Source organism: Natator depressus, chromosome 1 (assembly GCF_965152275.1).
Source record: "Natator depressus isolate rNatDep1 chromosome 1, rNatDep2.hap1, whole genome shotgun sequence".
NCBI classification, from domain to species: Eukaryota; Metazoa; Chordata; order Testudines; family Cheloniidae; genus Natator; species Natator depressus.
The window spans coordinates 63,267,641-63,284,029 of NC_134234.1; the positions used below are offsets into that span (position 1 = coordinate 63,267,641).

Here is a 16,389-nt window from a genome sequence, read left to right on the forward strand (position 1 = left end):
TAGTGGGATCCAGAGCAGAATTTATAAACCTGTTTGAACGTCTAGACTAAACCTGCCTGTTAGCATCAGATGGGAAAGCCAAGGGCCAGAAGGAGAAGCAGAGAGGAAAGGCCTCTTGGCTGGGGTGGACCATGCTATGGGGAATGGTCTTTTCTTCCTTCATATTAAGAGGTGGAAGCCCCTTTGCTACTGTTTCATGTTGTAATTCTCTGCGGGACCCAGCTGTCTCTATCCTTGGTTGTGGCTGTATTGTGGTCCAGTAGACTTTGTGTTGGCCTGTAAGTGATGAGACCTTGGTTCTAGTCACAGACCTACTGTAGGATCTTGGGCAAATCAGTTCATCTTCCTGTGTCTTAGTGTTCCCCCCATGTAAAGTGAGGCTAACAATATTAACCCAAAATGGTCTGAGATCTATGGATGAAAAGTGCTATGTAAGACCAAGGTGTTCTTAATTAATGTTTCAATTTAGCATGCTGCCATGCTCTGCATTATGCGGTGTATCAGATTTCATCTCATCATGCATACCTCAGCAGCATGCTGAATACATCCACAGAAGTCAACAGAAGGTAGCTGGCATCAACCCCAGCAGAATCCTACTTCCCATGTCACCTGGCCCCACATTTTCCCCAGTGATTGGCCTCCCTGATAGATCCGTGGGTTCTGTTGAGGCTGTGTCCTTGCACAATCAAGTCTTAAATCCACAGATCAGATGGAACTGTGCTCCATGTGCCACATCTTGGAGGGATCTTTGGAGTCTCTGGATAATCTCACTGTAGGCCAGTTGGAAAATGCTGACTGCACAGTTGTTCCAGAAGTAGAAATTGAGATGAAACCAGTGGGAGATTCACATGCAAAAAGATTTCAGGACCGGGCCTCTGGACAAGCACCAGTGTTTGTTACTGCTTTTTGATGTTGTCCTTTAGTCAGTTGTTAAGCAAAGCTGCTTTTAAGGTGTGTCAGAGGGTTTTTGGAAGGGTCTAGATTGAGGATTCTCTGACTTCCCCAAATGTAACTGACTCATTTTGAATAAAAAGGAAGAAGGATCTTTGTTGCCGGAGAAATGGAGCCTCACTGCCTTTGCTGGTGTTCATATGAAGTTGACAACATTTGAGGGTTATTTTTAGGGGACAGTTCTACCAAATAATATTGGTGGCTGGGGGGCCTTTAGGCCATCAGCTGCTGGAGTGGAATTGTGTATATTCTGCTGAATATCAGGCCATTTTTTCTGGGTTTTGCCTCCAGTTTTTTTAACTATAGAATCTAGAGTAGGCAGCAATAGTGATTGTCAGAATAGTTACCAATCCCTTTTATCCCATCTTAAAGGAGGTCTGCCAGGGAGAGGTAACATACATCAACACAAATAAATTCAAGTCTGCCTAGCGAGCTACATGTCGTGTCTTGTTTCTTGCTCTGTTCTCTTCTTCCATTTCCTAATCCCAGTGATTCCTGGTCTTTTCTTGTTGACATCTACCTGTGATGCTCCCCAGGTTTTCAGGCACCTCACCACCTCCTGTTCTTAGCATGAAGAAGTCTTGTCTGTGCCTGCTGTGGCTTGGCTCCCTAAAACTACCAGCCTCTGGCAGCACACGCACTGCGTCCAGATCTCTGCAGGCCTTGCTTCCTGTGTGCAGTTCAATGAATGGCACACACCAACCCCTGAACCCTTTCTGAATGTTTCCTGTAGTGTCCAGCCCCTTATCGACTCAACACTCACAGAAATAGCAGGCCTGCTGTTCCCAGAGGAATAGTGTTAGGGTGACCAGACAGCAAGTGTAAAAAATCGGAACGGGCTGGGGGGTAATAGGTGCCTATATAAGAAAAAGCCCCAAGAATTGGGACTGTCCCTATAAAATCGGGACATCTGGTCACCCTAAATAGTGTACACACCAGGTTGTAAGATTCATCTCAGGACTAGCACTTTGCTTAACACCACAGAACTGGGGTATATTTATAGTGACAATGAGAATAAATGAATGATCAAAGACTGGAGATTCAGGAGATAGTGAGTAAGAACATTGGAAACAAATGGTTACCTATCAGATAAAATCATAACATGCTTTCTGGAGACTAAACTTAACTAGAGGGTGTAACCATGCCTCAGTGGGTCACAACCAAGAATGCCAAATTCAGGACAAACTGCTGAGAAATAGGGCAGATACACCCCAAAACTGGTAGTTAATTTCCCATAGGATATATCAAACCAGCAACAAAAGTAAACTTCTCTCTCACCACACTGGCTAACAAGAAGTCAGAAAAGCAATTTCCTTAGCTATTCCAGTCCTTGTATCACCATCAAAACACTAGACTTACGGATGAATGCTTCCTTAAAACCAGTTTCATCAAACAAAGGGTTCTTCTGATCCCAAAGGACCAACCACACACCCAGGTCCATATACCACTCCAATCTTACCCAATAATCATGCTGTTGCCAATATTTAGGACCTAAAATCTAAAGGTTTGTTTATAAAAAAGAAAGAAAGAAAGGCGACAGTTAAAATTGGTTAAAGGAATCAAATACATACAACAATTGCAAAGTTCTTGGATCAGGCTTGTAGCAGTGGTGGAATCAACTGCTGGCTTAAGTCAAGGCTCTGGTTGCTTCCAAATCATTGGAAGGTCTTCAATCCCTTGGTTAGAATGCTCCCATTAGTATAAGTCCATAGTCCAAAGACTGTAGCAGGAAAGAGGCAAAATGGAGGTGTTTCCAGGGCCTTTTATAGCTTCTGCCATGTGGAGGGAAACCCATTGTTTCAAATGAAGCCCTCAGCACAGCCAGTGGAAAATCACAGGTGACAAGATGGTGTTTGGAGTCACATGGGCAAGTCGCATGTCTATGCATGATTCTGCTTAGTCACAGTAGAAGTCATTACCTATACTTCAACCAGCAAGTTCACAGGAAAGTCCATTCAGGGTAGGTGGGTGTCTTCCATTGTAAGTTAAATGTTCTTTTGATGGGCCACTCAATTTGAATAGTCCCTCCAAGATGTGCTGGCTAACTACCTTGTGGGTGCTACCCAGGAGCAAACATTTTGAAATACAGGTATAGAGCCAACAGTCATAACTTCAAATACCAAAATGGTACATGCATGCAAATAGCATAATCATAACCAGCAAATCATACCCTTTCTATTGACGCCTTACTTGACTCACTTTGATTAAGATTCATTGCAATTATATAACAGAGGTATCAACAATGATCTACATGGTCATATTTTAATCAGATAATGTCACAGTGGGTTAACCTCCTGACTAAAGAAAGTCCTCACTCAAAGTCCTCTTCAGTGTTTCCAAAAAAGGTTGGCTGAGATCCCATTTTCATGCATGCAAATGAGCTATCTGCTTACTTCCTAGGTGCAGGATGAAGGTAGGTCTTCTTTGCCTTCTAGATATTCCCCCAAAGTTCATTGCCTTTGCTCATCTGAAACCCTGCAAGGGGACTGGGTCTCAAAGCCCAGGGTCCAGCCTGAGTCCAAACGTCTACACTGTTATTTTTAATCCTGGAGCCCAAGCCCTGTGAGCCTGAGTCAAGTGACCCGGGATCTGAGATTCAATGCCACAGGTTTTTTTATTGCAGGGTGGATGCACCTCAGTGACTTGCTCAAAGTCACATGGAAGAGTCTGTGGCAGAGCCAGAAATAAACTACTGCTTGGTGTTTGCCTCCGCCATGCTGTGGTTTCCTTTCTCCTCAGTGTAAATTTTCTTACTTCTGCAATATATTGGCATGAACATCACATTGAGAGTTTGCTGCTTTCTAGTGGCCTGGCCCGGTGCTATTCAATATTGTCTTGATGAGTTGGGCACTAGTTTTAGTGAGAAACCTTTGTATGCATTGTCAGTATACTCAGTTCAGTATACTGTGTCAGTATACATTGTCAGTATACTCAGTGTACTCAGTGAGGTTACTAACAGTAACCCTAGGCATGATTTTCAAAAATGTTCAGTGCCTCCACTGGAGTGAATGGAAGTTTTACCACTGATTTCAATTGGAGCAGAATTAGATCTATGTAGAGCTCTTTTGAAAATCCCACCCACTGTAAATCATTTCAGCCAGTGGAATTAATGTCCACCGTGTGTCTAACAGCATTGGACCCTTCCTTGCACAGCACTGCAGACCTATATTCTAAAATATATCACTTCCTACATATATGCTACTGAGAGATTCCCTTGTAAGGGAGATGGGTTTCCTAAAGAATGTTCCTAAAGGCAGTTATTACTCGGAGCTTACTTGGTGGAAAAACCCCTGTGAGCCCCCTGATCTTGCCATGAATTAATGGTCTGTTTTGAATGTGCTTCACAAAGATGCCATTTTACACACAAATGTTCCTGGGAAATCGTTCACATCACAGGTGGCTGGTGAAGGTATTCATTGCGGGGCTGAACCCACCCCACACTCAGAAGTGAATTAATGTTTCCTGGGACCCTGGGCCAGAACAAGTGAGGTGCCCTCCCCACCCCTTCCGCCTGAGGTTCTGCCCACAGCTCCACCCCTTTCTGCCCCTTTTCTGGGGCCTGCCCCTGTTCCACTCATGGTCTCCCCCCATTCCACCCCCCCCTGCAACCCCACAACCCCTTTTGCTCCTTTCTGCCCCCCCCCCCACTGCGGCCCCAAGACCTGAGAAGCTCTGTCCCTGCACCACAGCCCTGGGGGCTGCAGCGGGGAGTGAGAGCTCCTCCAGTCTCAGGGCTGCAGTGGGGGTCCGGGTGCTGGGGCTTCCTCAACCACCCCCTGTGCTTCTTCTGGGGACGGGGTCTGCTCGGGTGGGGGGTGGGGGGGAGGGGAGGGGAACGCCTTGTCCTGCCCCCTTGCGACTTCTGCTGGGGATGAGGTGTTAATTGGACAAAACTACAAGAACAGTAGCTTAACCTGGGGAAGCAATATTTATAAAGGACCCCTCCCTGCCACAGGTCTTTCCTCCACTGTATCTATCACCAGTGGTGATGCCTTTATCCCAGTAATGCAGTGGAAAGGCAGGTATAGTACAAACAACCAAGTATGTTATTGAACAAACCACCACAAACTATAAAACCACTCAGTAATTAACACCCTAATACTGGCATTAAGCCAGGACCCCAGAACAAATAAGTGGGTACAGAGTAAACCAAATAATCAAGTACATCGCCATCTCCACAGAAACACACTGGGACCGGAAACACCCCAGATCACAGACCACGACTGGAACACAGACAACCACTGGGAAACGACGGCACCAAGGACCATTTGGAACACCACACAGAATCAGGAGGGACACCACACAGGGTCAGGATCAACAGAGGCAGGAACAGGATGGTAGCAGGGCAGGTCAGTGAAGTCTTCTTCTCCTCTTCTCTCTTGATGATACTGCAAGCACGGCTGCCCCTGGGGCAGACAGCCCTTGATACTGGGTGCAGCGTTCCTTTATAATCTCCTGTTGCCGGGTAGATTACCCATATCACGTGACTCTTTCCTGCCACTATTTTCCCCGCCTTAGCTCAAAAAGAGTGTCAACTAATGAACAAGAACAGGGGACCAAAATGGAGGGAAACAGCAACTGTGAAAACAAAAATGATGAACTGGCCCAACAGAGCCGGGGGGCTTCCCCTAACCCCCGACTTCTGCTGGGGATGGGGTCTGGGGCCTCTGGGGAGGGGAGGCTTCCCCTGCCCAGCACTGATGCCACAGAGCTGGATCAGGGCGCAAGGGTTTCCCCCACCCCACCCGCCCGGTGGCTGGGGCTCCAGGCTTCCGCTGCTGGTGGGGGATTTTTTCTGGGGGCCCCCGTTTGGCCAGGGTCCCTGGGCACAGGCTCTGTGGACCTTGTAGCTAATCTTCCACTGCCCAAAGTAACTGCACAACGGGGCTCCTGTCCTGCGGGGCTGGGCCCAGCTTCCCACTCTGGCCCATTGACTCATTGTTCACAGATTTGGAGGATCCTGCCACAGTGTCACGTGATGTGTGGGTCAGCGTGGAGGCCCTGCCCTGCTGCACCCCCCTTTCTGGCCCTGTCCCCCCTCCCCTGGAACACCCCTTCTCTGCTCCGTACCCTCAGGATCCCCTCCTTCCTACAGGACCCACTCTCTCTCCCCCACTTGCTCAGGATCCCTCCCTCCTACAAGACACCCCATCTCCCCCACCCCCATTCCCTCAGGATCCTCCCTCTGCCAGGACCTGCCTTCTCCCCTCCAACATCCTCAGGATCCCCCTTCCTCCAAGACCCTCCTTTCCCCTCCAATCACCTCAGGATCCCTCTTCTCTGGGACCCCCTTCTCCCACCTCAGTTACCTCAGGATCTCCCCTTGCCTCAGGACTCCCACTTTACCTCAATCAGCTCAGGATCCCCCTCCCAGTGACCGCTTTCTCTCCCCAATCACCTCAGGATTCTCCCCTCCAAATAGGTCCTCTCCCATACAGGCAGGGCCCCTCCTCCCCATGGTGTCCTACCCAATCCCTCCCCGCCATCTTCCTGGTCCTGGTGCTGCCAGACACAGGGCTTTGCCTGCCCGAGTTGGGCATGCCCACTGGTGGTAGCGTGGCTTAGAAAATGACAAAAGAGAGATTGAGGAAGGGGGTGGCTGAGTCCCCTCCAACCCTAGCCACATGCCCCCTGTGCTTCACACACCCCTCTCTTGAGTGGTTTTTATTCCTGTGGGTAGAAATCCAGAGATGACAGCACTGTAAACAAGCCCACCCTTTGCCTTACAGCTAAACCTCTTTATGAGAACTTGTAATGTGTACCATCAAATCAGTCCTTCCTCTGGCCATATTTGTGCCTCATCTAACTTATGGACGGACCATCTCCAGGGTGTTTAAACTCATTGCCCATTCAGTCTTTGTCCTATCTGATGGGACTGCCACAAAAATGCCAACTCTGCTGCTAGTTTGGGGGAGCTGAACAGCTGTTTGCTAAGAACTAGACTGAGCCCACCAACTCATATAGGTCACTGAATAGGCATTGGGACTTTTGGTCACTACTAACTGTGGCCCACGTTGCTATCATTATGTGTAATGCCATAAATAAGCACTGCTCTTAGTAGACAAATACAAATACAGAAGTGAAAGCCTGTCCCAACTGAAGTCAGTGGCAAAAGTCTCATTGCTTTCCAGGATTTCACCCAGGGTCTGTGATCTGAAGAATTCACATCTTGCAAATGTTTACTCATGTGACTAGTTCTCATGCTAGTAAGCCCACTGAAGTCCATGGCAGAATTTGGTTTCTTTGGGACTCCTAGGTTGAGTAAGAGTTTGCAGGATAGGGGCCTGATGAAGACATAATGTGACAAGTGGTGATTACAAACACTGGGAAAGCAAGGTTGGAGGACAATCGTTACAAAAATATGGGTATGTCTTGTGGATGATGCATGTGTTAGAGATGTGATATTAGTGGGTTTTCTTCCTTTCATAGATAACCATATAGAAGGTGGATATAGACATCCAGAGAGGTGCATTTTTTTTCTGGGCTTCAGGGCTGTTGATAGAACTGAACAACCACAGCCAAGACTGCTTATTGTCACATAAGGCCAAGATCCCTGGGAATAACTGAGCCATAGAGCCTAGCCTTTCCCCTTGTAACACCTCCCGTATCAATGGCAGCCTAGTGTTAATCCCTGCTGTGTGACTATTGGCTGGCCCCATAACTTCAGCCACTGATACCCTCTCTGTGATCTGTTCTAAGAGAGGTACAACTTTATAAAGAGGACTGAAGTAACTTATGATAACATTTGCATCACAAGTTCCTGTGTGCTGAAAAGGGACATGTTCTGCAGAGCAGCTGGTCCTCTGACTCCAGTTCCTCTTCTGGGTCAATCCTTAGTCATGTAGAGATGAACTCCCATGTAGAAGTCATATATCAGAGTAAGGCAGTTGTACGGTAGTCATCTTTTCTGTATGTGTAGCATAATATACTACAGTGAAATGGACCAGATGTGAGCTAGTCCATCCCCATGGGACATCCAGTCCTCCTTTCTTGAACATAGTGATAGACTTGTTGGGATCAATTCTCTGCTGGCAATACTTTATTGCAGTGAGTGGAGTTATGCCAGCAGAGAATCTGACACACAGAATCAGACTTTTAAGTAACTTATAGGGTTAGCTTGTCTAGGAGTTTATTATTGGGTTATTAGTGCAGCACAAAGCTAATATATGGTGAAAATGTGTAGTCTGTTAACAAAGTTAAGAGCACATATTAGCAACATATACAGTGAAACTGTATGGAAATATGAGTTAAGGAAGTCACATCAATATAATCTAGTTTCTTTCCTTTAAGGACTCCTAACTGTTTTAGGACTACATTCCAATTTTAACAAAGAGATTAATATTCAATATCCACCAGAATTAATTACACTACATTCAGAATTACTGTTCTGAGTTATGGAAAATTAGTCAATAAAATTATTTAGTTCCACCCTGCTTAGTGACCAATATGCAGCCTTAACGTCCACTCTAAATATAATGTAATACAAATTTCAGTTCTGTAATTGCTACATAATTATTACTACCAAATTTAGAACACTCACCAATGACACATATCACCCATTCACATAAATTTCCCCAAACACTACAGAAAATCATGCAGCACACTCACCATTTACAATCTAGTGCTGAACCAGTCAATGGAAAGATTCCAGTTGACTTCAGTGAGCTGTGGATCAGACCTTCTGCTACTGCACCTCACTGACTTACACACAATGATGCAAAATCACAGGCAATGTAATTCATTAAACCTACATACAACGTAATTCATGAAACCTATATTACTTCTCAAAACACACACATATGTTTATATGGTCAGCATATAACAGATGGTTTGTTCAGGATGACGGTGGAGAGATGTTCACTGTGGGACTGGAAGGGAACTGGGTGAGGTTGAGAAGGGAAATTGATGACTTAAATTTTAATGAGATATGACTTTTCATTTGCATTCATGGGTCATAGAGTCTAGTATCTTTAACTCAAAGATCATTAAGTTTTCTGTGTGAGACAGTATGAATATAGCCATTAATATTACACTTTTCTCACTGAAGAATTGCAGATAAAACCAACATGCATTGCCTTTTGCCAGTGTTCTAGCACAAAATGTTACTGTTTGATGTAAAACGTGTGTACATGTATAACTTAACTCAGAGTATGCAACTGTCCTTTGCAAAAGTTAACACTGGTATTAAAAGCTATTAGGTCATATTTGAACAACTGGCTAGGGAAAAAAAAAATCTTGTTCTACACCCCTGGTATCTCTTAAATGTCATTCCATTTAAGATTCAAGAATGTCTGTTTGTTTGAGAATGCAAATCATGGGAGTAGCGTTGAAAGTGAAATATAATTTTTTTCAAACGTTTCTTTCTCTTACCACACATGTATATTGGGCCATCTTGCCTTCTTAATCTAGTGTGTACATATTAATGTTCTGTAACAATGATCCAAGCCTACAAACACACACACTGTACTCAGATGAGTAAACCCAATGATTTCAGTGGAGTTACACACTTGAGTAAAACTACTTTTGTGGATAAGTGTTTGCAGGATCAAATCCTAAACCATTTTAAGGGAGACTAAGGGCTAGATCTTCAGCTGGTGTAAATCAGCATGTCTTCACTGGTTACAATGGAACTACCTTGATTTACACCAGCTAAGGATCTCGCTGTAGGCCACTGAGATGGCACAGATTCCACGAACACTAAGTTACTACCAGATTCTACCGTTCTTGATCTTGTTGAGTAGCATCTTCATCCACCAGTGGTGCTATTGAAATCAATGGGGCTAAATGTGGAGTAAGGTGCCACTAAACACAAGTAAAGGGTAACCATGGAAGTATAACAGTAATTCTCATTAAGGTACAATTCTTTATACAAATGGATTTTGTTTACCTGTTGAGGGCCGTAATCTCTGAAGGATGAAATCCACAAGCAGACCCCTCAAACACATCACAAAACCTTTATTAGTGTGTTTATTGGTGACACGGATTACAGAAACCAAATGGAATTAAATAACATTTAACTTGAAATTGACCACAGACTCAAGAAATACAGGTCACAGTTGGCAAGGCAAACTTCTCAATACACTGGGTTGCTTAAGTTATTATTATGCTGTGAAGGAGGAATTTCCCTTATTTGATTCTAAATAATTCAGGATATCATTATTTTGTGTCTTTCAGACAATTCCTTTGGCAATAATTTCAATTTGTTTAGCTTTTATTATATAAAAATATAACAAATTTTCCTTATATACAAACATTACATTACACAATATACAGGTTAAAAACACTACAAAAATAGCAGGCCATAGGTGAACTAAAAGCAAAAAAACAGGATAGGGGAAAAGTTAAATACTGCACATTTCATAAAAATTACATTAACTACATACAGTTTTTTGTTTGCAAATACCAAACAGTATCAATGTGATTGGAAATCTTTCCCAACAGCTTCATTTTTAAGGCACGTCTTGCATATTTATATGTACAACACTGAATCTGGCCAATAACTTAAGGGCTCTTGAGAGTGACCTAGTAGTGTACGTGTATGCGTGTGCTTGGATGGGGAGCATGCAGCATTAAACCTTTTCACTAGTGTCAGTCTGGGGGGCTAGGTATCTAGTTGAAGGGGCTTGGTATAGGGGCACCCCAATCTCCTGAAGTTCTGGAAGCCTCCCAGAGCGAGGAGGGGACAGCAATGTGATTGTCCTGTCAAAGTCTCTGTGCAACACTTTCTCGTAGACACTCTGCAGTCCCACTGTCTTGGGCAGCTGGGCCTGGTAGTAGTTGTCCCTGCGAAGGGGGTCCCTGGGCAAGGAGGTGCTTTTGCAGAAGGTGGACAGCTGAGCTGAGGGATGAGGAGACGAGTGAAGGTTGGATCGGCCACAGGATGGGCTCCAGCAGCGGTCCGAATGGCCCAGGATTTTGCATTCAGCAGTACAAGCCCATAATCCTAAAAATACAAACAAAAACTTTAGACCTGTAATCGCTGGAGAAACAGCCACATAATTCTGAGCTCATCAGAGAGTTATTGCCCAGATCATCAAAAGCTTAGAATGATGGGGGTGGGGGAGGTGGAGGAACAATACTTCAGGACACTGCTGCAAAACATACTCTGCAAGCTATTATTATTCCATTTAGCTAGCAAGCCCTAAGTCACAATGTATGTCAGCAGGAAGAGCTTTTTGAAAATGAATTTTATAATAGGCTGGCTGCTTCTAATTTGCACTATGTGCTCGACATGCACATAGATACTTAAGTTGCATGCTGTGAAAATGCTGGCAGGGCTACTCCTGCAGTGAGTGCTGCCTTGGAAAGATGTAAAAGGTGTGACTGCTATAAAACTGGTCCAGTCAGCTCAATGTACCTTAGATAGATAGATACATAGATCCTTTTATTCCTGGGCCAGTTTTTATTTTCATTGCAGCCAGTCTGTGCTGTGAAATGGACCGAACCCTTACCATTCTGCATGTGAGTGATGAGATCCTTCTTCAGGGCATCCCCGCTGATGTCAGAGTCACTGTCGTTGAAGTCGCTGTCGCCTTTGCCACTATCTTTGCCACTGAACTTTTCCGCTTCTCGGGCCGATATGGTGTTGAAAGAATGACCCTTCCAGATGGCCACAGGTGGGGTGGATTCTTTGCTATAATTAGGAGCAGGGACATAGGACTGGAGGGGATTGGAAGGGAGTGTGGGAGAAATAAGCATATGTCAACATCACAACCTTATCAAGATTCCCTTCTTCCAAACCGCCCATACCTCCTTCCAGTCCCCCAGACGAGTGCAGTACGACCTTACCTCCCCATTAGTTGCCCTAAGTCGTTTCTGACCCTCGTAGAGACAGGCATTCACAGTGCTGGTCTCAGAAGAGGAGACCTCTTCTGCAGGTGGAGAAGGGGCTGGGCTGGTGAAAGAAGCTTTGCTGGGAAAGGATCGCGCTTCAAACACATTCCCTCCGGGGCTGCTATCCTCCTGCCTCCCCTTCTCTAGGTGGGAGATGTCGATCTGCTCTGTCAGGGGCCCGTTGTTCTTGATCTCGGTCTCCTTCTTGCGCTTGTTGCAGGTGGTTGCAATGGTGATGATGGCCACCAGCAGCAGGGTGCAGCTCCCAGCTAGGATGATGATGACAATCAGGGGAATGTCCCACTCCACAGCCTTCCCCTCCCAGGAGCTTGGCTTGGCCACCTCTTGGCTGCTGGAGGGTGCCGTGGCAGTCACCAGGAAGTTGATTGTGGCTGTGGTGACAAGGGGGGGCCTGCCATTGTCAGTCACGGTGAGGATGACTTTGAACACCTGTCCCAGCTCTTTGGACAGGTCCCCCCTGAGCACGATCTCGCCTGTCTTCTTGTTGATGGCGAAGAGCTCTGGCTGCTGCGGCTCCTCCACGAAGGAGAAGGTCAGCTCCGCATTGACCCCATCGTCCGCGTCTCTGGCTTTGATCTGAGCCACCAGGGAATCCGGGGGTGCCTGGCTGGAGACCCCGATCTCCACGGAGCCGTTGGCGAGCACGGGGTGGGTGATGACCGGGGCGTTGTCATTCTGGTCCACCATCCTCACCTTGATCAGGGTGCTGCTGGACAGCTGAGGGGAGCCCCCATCGCTGGCCTGGATCCTCAGGTCCAGCTGCTTGAGGATCTCATAGTTGAATGTCCTGAGGGCGTAGATGGCCCCGGTGGCCGGGTCCACAGAGACGTAGGTGGAGATGGGGGCACCCAGGACCTGTGTCTCCAGCAGCCGGTAAAGCACCTTCCCGTTGCGGCCCAGGTCGGGGTCGCGGGCCACCACGGTGGCGAGGTAGGCGCCCGGCGGGTTGTTCTCCAGCACCGCCACCTCGTAGACGGGCTTGGAGAAGAGCGGCGCGTTGTCGTTCTCGTCGCTCACGCGCACCGTGTACTGCCGGACGGTCTTGAAGGGCGGCGAGCCCAGGTCCTCGGCCACCAGGGTCAGGTTGTACTCGGCCACGCGCTCGCGGTCCAGCGGCGCGGCGGTGACGAGCACGTAGCTGTCGGCGTAGGCGCGCTGCAGCGCGAAGTGCTCGTGCCCGTAGAGGGCGCAGCGCACCTGCCCGTTGGGGCCCGAGTCCCTGTCCGAGGTGCTGACCAGCGCCACGAAGCTGTCGCGCGCCGCCGCCTCGCTGACGTAGGCCACCCCGGCGCCGGCGGGGGCGCCGCTCAGGGGGCTGACGCTGATGCCCGGCGCGTTGTCGTTCACGTCGGCCAGGCGCACGATGACTTTGCACGTGGCCGCCAGGGGGCTGGCGCCCCGGTCCTGCGCCTGCACGTCCAGCTCGTAGGTCCGCTGCCGCTCGTAATCCACCGGCCCCTCCAGCGTCAGGCGGCCCGAGAGCGGGTCCAGCCGGAAAAGCTGCCGCGCCTCGGCCGGCACCTGGCTGCCGAAGCCGTAGACGATCTCGCCGTTGGGCCCCTCGTCGGCGTCGGCCGCCTCCAGGTCCAGCAGCAGGGAGCCCCGCGGCGCGTCCTCGCCCAGCTCCACCGTGACCGAGCCCTGCGGGAAGGCCGGGCTGTTGTCGTTGGCGTCCAGCACCCGGACGCTCACCGTGGCCGTGCCCGAGCGGGCCGGGCTGCCGCCGTCCTGGGCCACCAGCTCCAGCGTGTAGGCGGCCTGGGTCTCGCGGTCCAGCTCCTGCAGCAGCACCAGCTCGGCGCTTTTCCCGCCGTCCGCCCGCGTCTGCGCCTCGATGCCGAAGTGGCTGTTGCGCGAGAGCCGGAAGCTCTGGATGGAGTTGGAGCCCACGTCCGGGTCCAGGGCGATCTCCAGCGGCAGGCGGGTGCCGGGCGCGGCGCTCTCGGACACCTCGAGCGGGATGTGCGCCTGGGGGAAGCGCGGCGCGTTGTCGTTGATGTCCCGCACCTCCAGCTCCACGTGCACCAGCCGGTACTGCTCCTGCCACAGGCTCACCACGTCGAAAGCCAGGACGCACTGGAGGGACTGGCCGCACAGCCGCTCCCGGTCGATCCCTGCCTCGCCGATGCTCAGCTGCCCGTCGCCCTCCCGCACCCGCACCAGCGAGCTGTTGCTGAACTGCTCCATCAGGCGGAAACTTATCTCTCCGGGCGCTTTCACGTGCATCTCTTCTGCCAAAGTGCCGATGACCGTGCCTGGCGCGTCCTCCTCGTAAGTGCGGTATCTTACCGTCTTGCAGAGGGTGACCGAGAGCAGCCAGCAGAGGTAGAGGAGGCGCGGCGGAGAGGAGAGGCTGCGCCCGTCCCTAGCAAGACCCATGTCACCTGCACAGAATTGCTAACCTGAAAGGGGCTGCGGATGCGGAGAAACGGCTGTCCAGTTGTTAGGGCGTCTGTCGGCCCCTAAAGCAAGAGGAGATGGGAGGGTAACTCTCCTGCTCCCAGGCGCAGATCATGCATGCTCTGCTCTGCAAGGCAAATGAGCCGATTGCTTACAGTTGCCCTAACCCGAGAGGTGCCAGCGATGCCGGTGCGCTAGGCTCAGTTTATCCAGCTTCTAAGGCGGACTGCGTCTCCTGAGGCTCTTTAATAGACGCAGATATGCAAATTTTACGGAGCCAAGCAGCCAATGGCAGGCGCTCTTTTCACACTGCTCTCCTGAAAGCCTCCCAGAAAATCCCTTTAATGTGGAAAAGGCTTAGAGAGGAAAACAAGAAAGGAAATTTAGGGAATCTCTTCTTTGTTTTCTTTAACTCTTTTTTTTTTTGAAGGCGAGCTGCAAATGAGTTGGCACAGGGAGCGTGGAGTAAAATGCGCGGAGTGTTTTGTTAATTGTACCACTTCAGCACCCTGCTGTTGAACAGGTGCCTTGTGTGCGAATATCTGCTCTTCTGAGCTACTCACTTAAAAACGCAGAGAAATAGCTTGCTTGGGCTGTGTGCGCGCGCGTGAATGTGTATTTATTATGTGTGTTTGCCTATGATTATCGATTAATAAAGTGCTGCGCAATGCATATATAGCGGGGATTGATTTTCTTTCCGTTGATTTCTGTATTGATCATCAGAGCAAGCCCCTAAACGAGATTGAAGGATTAACTGAAAATTGATTTTATTCAAATTTGTGCACATAATTGTGTTTTACTCGCGTGAGATCCTGTGATCAGACCTGTAATTTGCCTTTCAGAAGATATTCTTAGGATGCTTTAGTATGCATGTCACTGACCAAGTGGCTTTCTTAAGCCTTGCGCACTAGCAGGCAAAAAAAAAAAAAAAAAAAAAAAAAAAAAAAAAAAGTTCCAAATAGGATTTAGCATAAGCTTGTGGAGATTTGGAAAGGTTTCAAAGATCAGACTGTATCAAAGGCTTATGAAGCTCTCCTTAGCTGTAGCAATATAATAGCATGGCAGGCTATCCCATTTGAGGCACCAATGTCTGTATTATTTCACTATGACAAGCTAAAGGGAAAGAAAGTTGAACAGTTTCCACAGAGGAGTTGGGCTAAGTTGAATATAATGAGCAAACGCCACATGTATCCATTATGTCCCTCTATTCATTCCCAATCACTGCCATAACTCTTTGACTAAACGATGATGGGCGCTGAATTACACACAATGCCCAGCTCATATTAAAATACATTTAAGATCTATCCCTCCTGATGCCCTGTTACGCCTATTTAGAGGATTTTCTTTTTGTCCTAATAGGGCCTCTCTGGGAAGCAACACTGGTCTCGTTCTAGAAGAACAAAATAACAGCATGAGGTTGAAACCTGGCACGAACCTTGGGGAACTAAACCATCTGCCTTGAAAAGTATGAAGACATAGCAGTGAGTCACCAAGTTTTACTAGTCCTGCAGTCCAAGGGGATACTGAGACAGCGCATGCACGTGCATTCATTGGGGTCCCCCCCGCTTTCTGTTAGGTCTAAGCACTGTGGGGGAATAGCGGGCTAAGAGAATTAGTACCTGATCCCAGATACGGTCCTGGTGAAAGAGACCATTGAAATAAACTCAGTGGGAGAAGAGAGAACATTGTATCAATAGTCTCTCCTGAGGGGCCGACCCTTAAATGGATTCCACGTTTTAGGGCACATTCCGAAACAGAAATACACGTTGCAACTGGTACACCATGACTTTGTGTACCGCGATGGTGAAAGAAAAAGACAATATGCACTTCAAATTGAACTGAGTACTGTTTTGCTCTGTAAACTTTGTATAAAAGGTATCTGCTCTGTTGAGCGCTTCAAGCGGTTACCGTGCCAGTAAGAAAGAGCAGAATCGGGCTGCAAGACTGGGGCGGGGGGGGGGGGGGGATGCTCGAAGCTTCCTACAATGTGCAAGAAAGAGAGCCCTTACTCGAGTATATCTATAAATGTAAAGACATCTACAGACACAAGGCTGTACGAGTTAATGCTGCCCAGAAGCGCTCTGCCTTCTGGTGCTCTTCCCCTTATTTGTATCCCTTCGCTGTGTATTTCAAGGATGAAAAAGAGCAATTGCCGTAGCAGCTGCGGCAGGCATTGTGTATGGG

General features: G+C 48.1%; 1 protein-coding gene across 1 annotated transcript; it reads right to left on the reverse strand.

The window, feature by feature from the left end:
* Nucleotides 1-9,910: 9,910 nt before the first annotated feature.
* PCDH8 (protocadherin 8) lies at nt 9,911-14,429 on the reverse strand. Its single transcript, XM_074961572.1, has 3 exons — nt 11,740-14,429; nt 11,403-11,610; nt 9,911-10,894 (listed from the first exon to the last, which is right to left on the reverse strand). The coding sequence occupies exons 1-3, from the start codon at nt 14,182-14,184 to the stop codon at nt 10,521-10,523; spliced, it is 3,027 nt and encodes a 1,008-aa protein (XP_074817673.1). The 5' UTR covers nt 14,185-14,429; the 3' UTR covers nt 9,911-10,520.
* Between the last annotated feature and the right edge of the window lie 1,960 nt (nt 14,430-16,389).